Source organism: Rhinopithecus bieti, unplaced genomic scaffold (assembly GCF_001698545.2).
Source record: "Rhinopithecus bieti isolate Rb0 unplaced genomic scaffold, ASM169854v2 scaffold_9981, whole genome shotgun sequence".
Lineage (NCBI taxonomy): Eukaryota > Metazoa > Chordata > Mammalia > Primates > Cercopithecidae > Rhinopithecus > Rhinopithecus bieti.
The window spans coordinates 5122691-5130892 of record NW_016806838.1 but is presented as its reverse complement, the minus strand read 5'-3'; the positions used below and the strand labels follow the sequence as shown (position 1 = coordinate 5130892).

The 8202-nt window shown below is 55.7% G+C and overlaps 1 protein-coding gene across 1 annotated transcript; it reads right to left on the bottom strand.

Moving 5' to 3' along the window:
• Positions 1 to 1020: 1020 nt before the first annotated feature.
• On the bottom strand, positions 1021 to 7911 carry CCND3 (cyclin D3). Its single transcript, XM_017878252.1, is given in 6 exon segments — positions 1021 to 2186; positions 2636 to 2772; positions 3317 to 3333; positions 3335 to 3474; positions 6441 to 6656; positions 7524 to 7911. Coding segments are annotated over 6 exon segments (876 nt in total). The 5' UTR covers positions 7722 to 7911; the 3' UTR covers positions 1021 to 2018.
• Between the last annotated feature and the right edge of the window lie 291 nt (positions 7912 to 8202).

Below are 8202 nucleotides of genomic sequence, written 5' to 3'. Positions count from 1 at the left end.
TTCTCCTGCCTCAGCCTCCTGAGTAGCTGAGACTACAGGTGCATGCCACCACGCCTGGCTAATTTTTGTATTTTTAGTAGAGATGGGGTTTCACCAGGTTGGCCAGGCTGGTCTCGAACTCCTGACCTCAGGTGATCCACTGGCCTCAGCCTCCCAAAGTGCTGGGATGACAGGCGTGAGCCACCGCACCCAGCCCAAGTGCCCATTTTTGTGTGGCCCATGAGCTAAGAATGATTTTCCATTTTAAATGGAATTTTGTGATCGGTAGGAATTACATGAAATTCCAGTTTCAGCATCCATAAGTTTGTTGGAACAGCCACGCTCACCCATTTACATGTTTCCTGTGGCTGCTTTTGTGCTACAACAGCAGAGTTAAGTATAATCCTATAACCCTTATTTGCTTCCGAAATTGTGCATTTGTTCCAACCCATTTAATGTATTTGGGAACAGTTTGATCATAATGCAGGCTTAATGTTTGCTCGTGTATGATTTCATCCTCGAGAAACATTTAGGTGAATATGGGACACTGTACCCAGCTGAACCAAGCCTAACTAGTACACAAAACTCACACCTGAACATGTACTAGCTACCTCACTCAGCTCCCCACCTGTGTTGAGCAACCCTTCCAACATCCACTTCCAAAAGCAAAGTGCATGTCTTCAAGGTAAAAGGCCATATTTATTGTAATATTTATGTATTTCTCAACCATTTGACATACGTAAAAACCAAGCTATCCTTTTTTAACAATGTGTCACTCATTTGAGTGTTGTGCTTCAAGCCCCATTTTTCCCATGAGACCTGTGGTTTTTATTTTGCAAATTGCATGGCATAGTGATTTTCAGGAACGCATAGGTCACATTATAAAGCAGAACTGATTATATTTGGGTCAGAGACCATATAGCCCGCAAAGCCTAAATATCCAGCCCTTTACAGAAAAGGCTCAATGATCCCTGCTTTAGACCACTGACTTCCGCCTCCTTACCTCATACAGTCCAGAAATAGACTTAACCCACACACCAATCCAAGAAGCCAAAGCCAGTTTTATTTCACAATCTTTATTACAGTAGGATGATGGTCCTGGGCCACCAGCCTAAACCTTATGGCCTTAGGAAAGACCTGTGTCAACAGGGCTTGCCTCCCTCTCTAGACAGGGGCTCAGCCACCTCCAGGGCATCCCTGTTGCATTTTCCCTGCTGGAGGATGGGGCAGAGGGACAACGGGAGAGGAGGGCATGACCCCACCCCAGGCTGTAGCAGCTCCTCGGCCACAATGATCCTTTTGCCAGTAGCAGAAGGGAGGAAAACAGCAACCACCAGGGTTACCACCACTTGTGGGATGGCCAGGACCCCGTTATGTCCTCTTACAGTTGTGCTCAAAGCAATTAATAAATTAAAATGAGCCTTCGGCAGCAAAGCTGTCAATCACACAGAAGCTGAGCAGAAAGCAAAGCAAAAAGGAATTTATAGCTTCTCTGGCTAAGGCCTAGGCCCCTCCCTCTAGGAGCAGCTGTCAGCACGGATTATATAGGGGCCTCCAAAAGTACTGAGACAGCCATCTAGACTATTCCCCCTCATACGTGTCTATCATGCATGAAATTTCAGAGGGACCCCAATCCAAATGCAATAACCCTAGAAGGGGCAACACCTTTAGAAGGCACTAGAGCATTTTGGCAGTTGAAAACAGCCCCCAGGGGTGGGTGGCGCTCAAAAGGAATGCTGGCGTATGTATCCAATTCTGTCCCATCAGCCTGGCCCACCCCCAGCTAGAGTTGGGAAAGGCGCTGCTGGTCAGATGCAGGGAGGAGGAGCTTGACTAGCCACCGAAATGCAGACGTGGCTGGCCAGGCCCCTTAGTGCACACTGCGGGGATGGGTAGGACCAGACTCCTTGGGCTTTGTGAAGGGGGAACAGACGCCCCTTCAGGCTTCAGATGTGGTGTGATTTGTTCCTGGAGGCAGGGAGGTGGGTGGCAGTGGCCCCTCCTCTGCTTAGTGGCCACTCCAGAGGGCCTCTCCAGGGCTACAGGTGTATGGCTGTGACATCTGTAGGAGTGCTGGTCTGGCTGGGCCCTTGGCTGCTGGATCCCCGGGGGGCTTTGGGCGCTGGGCTGGAGCTGGTCTGGGCAGCTTCCCTGAGGCTCTCCCTGAGTGCAGCTTCGATCTGCTCCTGACAGGCCCGCAGGCAGTCCTGGGAACATGGGAGAACAGTGAGGAGCGAACACTATCCCCCATAGCATCTGGCAGCAGGTGCAGGGGAAGGACAGCTCCCAACACATGGGGAAGTCTGGGGAGGTTAGGCCACAGCCCAGCCCCAGGAATCGCTCTTCAGTTCTCAGAAACTAGCAAGAGGATGTGGCAAGGGAGTGTGAGAGCAGCCCTGCATCTGACACCGAATCCCCCACCCCCACTCCAACACACCACTTGGCAAGAAAAGAGCCCCTAGGGCCAGTGCCCTTCACCCCACCCAAGATACTTGCTCTTCTCCAGACCAAGGCAGGAGATAAAAAGCCACAAAGCCCCAAGGTTGTGAAACCAGGACTCGGGACCAGGTTGGGGTTGGAGGTTTCCCTCTACTGGAGGCTCAGGGCATAGCACTATATGAATGGAGAGGCTGCTGCCCAGCTGCCCAGCACTCACCACTTCAGTGCCAGTGATCCCTGCCAGCAGCTCTGTGAGCTCATCCCCGGACATGGAGCAGGCACCCAGGCCTTGCACTGCAGCCCCAATGCTGCCCGTGGCGATCATGGATGGCGGGTACATGGCAAAGGTATAATCTTGGAGAGGAGGAAAGGGAACCATGAGATGAGGAAACCTGAAGGATAACAGCCAGCATGGACTTCCGACTCCTCGGAAAGTGCCAGGCAGCATGAGTAGAGCAGAGGACATGCTAGAAAACTCCAGCAGTGGGTGGGGCAAGATATCGGCAAGGGAGGAAGACAGGAAAGAGTATCTTTCCTAGAGATCAGGACCAACTGCCAGTTTCCATAGGTCTAGGGAATAGACAAGACACTCCCTAGTGTGGGAACACAACTAGGGCCAAGAGACAGGGGTTCTGTTCCCAACATGTTCACTGTCAGACCCTGGGCGAGTCACTTCTCTCTATACCCTCGGTGTCCCTCCTACAAACTGGAGGGGTCTGAGATCCCATAGAGCTGATTATGACCTGCTTTTCTGTATCGAGACTGGGGGCTCAGAGGGGATGTAACTTTCACAAATGAATTTTGACAGCATAAACCAGAATCTCCTAGTTACCTTTCACCCTTATAAGTCTAATGATTTTTCCAATTTGGCAAAAATGTGCACAGGGAGGGCTCTTACCTGTAGCACAGAGGGCCAAAAGGTCTGGGCGTGCTTTTGACCAGGGCCTGTCGGTCACGGGGCAGAGAAAGCCGGTGCAGAATGAGGGCCAGGAAATCATGTGCAATCACAGCAGCCAGGTCCCACTTGAGCTTCCCTAGGACCAGCACCTCCCAGTCCTGGAAAAGGGGGAAAAGGGTGGGTCAGTGGCTGGAGAAGGGAAGAGGAAGGAGTAAAGCAGAAGTCTCAAAGTCTCGTAGGCAGGGAAGCCCATCAAACTTTTAAAGCCCAAGACCTCAGTTTCTGATTTTAAGGCCAGGCACCATGGAGTTCAAAGCAGGGAAGAGGAGGGGGCATGTGCTTTGAGCACTTACTGATCATTTACTAGGTGCCAGGACAACATGCTTTACATGGATTATCCCTTTTAATCCTGTCTGGTTATGTTTAAGGGGCCAATAATTCAGGCCTTCTCCTGACTTCATTCAGGGCTCTGAGGATTTCTCCAGCCAGGGCTGAAAGACGGAAGCAGCAGATACCACAGCATCACTATGAACTGGGGACTCCTCTGGGATGAAGCAGAAAGACTCTCCCAACCCCAAGGATTTGTGAAAGGGCAGATCACCACTAGCTTCCCCTGCAACTCTGCATCCCAGCCAAGTCCACACCTCTTGAATCAACAGGAGGGAGTATGACTCCTCCAATGACAGCCACTGAGCCTTTTCTGAGGTTCCTCAAAGGGGAGATTGCCCAACCCAAGCCACATCCCCTTGGTAGGATATCAGGGACAGGTCCTGAAGTATAGCACCCCACCCCACCCCCTTTAGCTGGAACCCATAGTGCCCCATGCCACTTGACTTTCAGGAGGATAGGTGCAGGCCAAGCCAGACAGGATGGCTCCAAATGATTCCTGAGGGATCAAGTCCTATCCTCACCTACCCAAGCCCACCTGCCAGTACTAGGTTTTGGGAGAAGCCTGGAAGCCTCACCCCAATCCACTCATCATGGGTTCCCAGACCTGGCCCCATTTCTGAGTTGCACACATGAGGATTTCTTCATTGTTTTATCTCAGGAAGGAACTTGTGGGTTTGACTCCTTATTGAGGCAGAAATGGCAACCCCACCCAACCTCTTCCAGGCCCCAGCCACAGCTGTCTCTGTCTTGGCCCCAGCTTAGGTGTCAGCCTCTCAAATCAGTCCCTACCCTCAAAGAGCCCCAGAGAAAACAGCCTGGCCAGAAGTGAGGCAGAGAAATTACAACGCTACTCCCAGTTAATGTCCCAGGAGCCAACTCCTAACTCAGCAGTTAACAGAAGGGACCCAGCTTCTAAGGAAGCATCTGGAAGGCAACTGGGGGTGGGACTCTCCCTATGGGGAGGCAAGGGGTCATGTTTGAGGGAAGGTGGCCACCCTTCCCCATATCCAGGCAACCAGAGAATCCCAGTGTTAATTGGTGGAGAACACACCCCTGGGAGTGCTTAGCTTCAGTGGGTGGCAGCGGCCACCACATCCCTGACTTTTTAGACAACCTGGTCTAGCTAGAAGACCCAGGTTCTACACTCATCTGCTTAGTGCGATGCTGAGGCAGGGACCTTTCCCTCCCTCCTTGGGCCTCAGCCTCCTATGCTGCACACGGATATGGACCAATTGGAGTTCTCAGAGGTCTCTTCCAACCTTGACCTTCTAGGAAGTCTTCTGGGCACTCCACCCCCAGCTCAGACAAAGGGAAGAGTACTTTTTGCCTGCACTGAAAACCCTCATATGTGGGCACACACACCACCTCCATCTTTTCACAAAAGGAAGTTCCCCTTCTACCTTCCAGCCCCAACCCCTCCAAAAACATCTTGCTCTCTGGCCCTGGAAACTAGCTCCAACTTCAGACTTGCCAAAAACTACCAGATTCATCACAAAGAGCTGTGGAGCCTCCTGGATTCCCAACTCTGGCCTCCTACTCCCATCTCTGAGCTACTTGGCAGGAAGAGGAATCCTGTTCCTCGACTCACAGCAGTCGGGGGCCCCAGTACCCTGGCTTCCCTGCCAGCCAATCATAGCAGCCTGCTTGCTGCCCTCCTCCCTGGGAGATGGGGCCCAGAGACTCCTCTCAGGGTCAGCAGAAGACTTGGCCCGCCACAGAGCAAGGTGGAAGAAGGTGCCAGCTCACCCACCCTCTCCCCCCAGCCCCCTAGGAGACAATCTGCATGTCCTAAATAACCTCTTCCAGATCCAGCAGCTCCCCCACCTTCTGAGGCAGGACTGAGGCTCCTTCTGAGGCGGGACAGAACCGGTGACTTTCCTGCCCTGTCTGAGCCCAGCGCAAGTTTCCAGCAAGAGGCCCAGGGAGCCACTTCCCAAACCACAGGAGTGACAGCAGCTCCCCACAGGGTTATGAAAGACCTTGGTCAGAGAGGGCGGGCCGGGGGAGGGGGCACCATTATCACATCGGAAGCAGCTGCAGCTCACCTCCCTGCCTGTCCCTCAGCTTGCGCCTTTGGCTAAGGGGGGTAGAGGGAGCTGTTTCCACCAGGCCCAAAGCAGCTGCTCCAGTTCCTCAGAAGGAGGACAGGAAAGGATTAGGAAGAAGCTGTCTCTTCCGGGATATAAGAGGAAGCAAAGAAGGTGGGATGAAATACATCAGCCCTTCCTTAAAGCAATCAGAGCCTGGCTTTAATTGGCTCTGGGAGGTTTTTCTATCACAAAGTCCACATGAGGATAAAGACTCAACCAAGGCAAACCCCCTCCCCCACATGAAGCACATTCCACTCCCCTACTCCAGTGGGGGTGTGCAGACATGCCCTTCTGCTGCCAATAAATAACTCATGGTGGCTGCGTAAACCCAGAGGCAAAGTACTAGTGAGTGTAGACATGCAGTTTGACTTGTTGCTATCTGGGGGAAAGACCAGGAAGGAGTGGCATCCCCTGGAGGTCAGGAGGGGGTTTAATGCCTGCCTGCAGCTCAAGCCTGGGCGGGAGTGACACTAACCATCACACCACACTGCCCCATCGTTTGTTCCACCCCAATTCCCTTCCCAAAGATCCTGATCGCCTTGCTCCCCCTCCAGGGAGCAGAAAGCCTCTGATATCTCAAGCTTTCCTTTTCCTGGAAAGTGGGAGACAGTATGTGTCGGGGGTGGGGGGGGTTACACACGCACCCGCAACTGGCGGGGAGAGACAGCGTGGTCGGTGTAGATGCACAGTTTTTCGATGGTCAGGGGCGTGGTCTCGCGCAGCTTGGAGGCCAGCAGCATGCAGACCGCACCCAGGAGCTGCAACTGCGCCTTTCGGGTGGGGACACAGGACAGGTAGCGATCCAGGTAGTTCATGGCCAGGGGGAAGACTTCCTCCTCACAGCGCTGCTCCTCACATACCTGGGGGAGGGCGCACAGTCACTGCTGGGGCCAGAGCGTGGGGAACACAGCAGCGCGGGGGTGGGGGCGCTGAAGTGAGGTGGGATAGGGAGCAAAAACGGGAGAGAGGGTAAGCTACTTACAGAGACAAGGACCAATAAAAGAGGAGGATGGGCCCTCCCCAAGGTGACGCCCCCCACTTCCTCTGCGCGGCCTCCTCCCCTCTCCACTGGTGGGGTGGGGGTGGTAAAGTCAAGGAGCCCTTCCTCACGAAGGATTCCAAACGGAGACTCCCCTCCCCCACAGCGACGGGAAGTGGGACGCAAGGATCACCCATGGTAGCCAGAGAGCTGGGACCTCACGCCCATCACCGCCACCACTGCACACACCCGAGGGGAAGGGAGGAGGCTCCTGCCGCTGCCTCCCGCACTTTTCATTTCCCTGTCGGCCGGAACAGGGCGCGCGCCACCCCCATCGCCTTCCCCGCCAGAACCCCGCGACACACACAGGAACCGGCTCCCGGGCGGGGGCGGCCGAGCCCAGGGTTTTCCAGGCGCGCTCTCCGGAGAAGGCCAGGAGGGGGAGGGAAGCGGGAGACGCTGTGAGAAGCCGAAGGGGAGAGGATGTCCCTGGTCCCGTTTTCTCGGCCCGAAGAGAGGCACAGTTAGGGTGCCAAGTGACTGGCACTCACAGTCGGGAGGAGCCGATTAGGGCTTGGGAAAGCAAGGGAGGCAGCTGGCTAGGGTGCCCTAGTGGAAGGCCAGGCCCCGAGAGTCTTAGCCTCGGAGCATCCTGCAGATCGCTGTGTGGACCGCGATGTCCCGACAGGGCGGCCCCGGTGTGTCCAGACCCGGGAGCGGTGGGGGAGGGGGACGCGTCGGGCGGTACCTCCAGCATCCAGTAAGCCAGCATCTTCCGCATGTGCGGCTTTATCTCCCGCTGCACGCACTGGAAGTAGGAGGCGCGGGGCACGTAGCGCTCCTCCAGGCGGAGCAAGCTCTGCAGGACACGCTGGTCCCCGAGTAGCCGCGGGTCCGGCCCGGCCCGAGGCGCGTGCCGGGTGCCTTCGCAACACAGCAGCTCCATACTCGGGCAGCGCACAGGCAGGGCGGGAGTGCGGGCTCGCGAGTCCCAAGGCAGGCGACGGGCCGGAGAGCGCGGAGCGCGGGTCTGGCGCTGGCGCTGGCACTGCGCGGCGGATCCCCAGCCCGCCCGCCGCCCGCGCGCGCCGCTTCCCTGACAGGCGCCCCGCCCCTCGCGACGATGTAGCAACCGTGGAATGCTTGGACGTCGCAACGCTCCGAGGGGCGGGGCTGCGGCGCCCCGGACGGAAAGGGCTGGCTGGGCGCTCTCCCCTCCCTCCCGCGGCCCCATTGGGCCGCTGAGCGCAAGTCGGCCGGCTTCCGGGCACTCCGGGCCCTCTGGTCCACCGGGTGCAGAGAACTTTCTAGGGGGTGGGCCTCCTACCCACCCACGGGCCCTCCCATTTTGCTTCTCGGACTCTAGTCACCCAGGAAAGAATTTTTCTCCAAAGGTCATTCATTCACTTATTCATTCGTCAAACCCT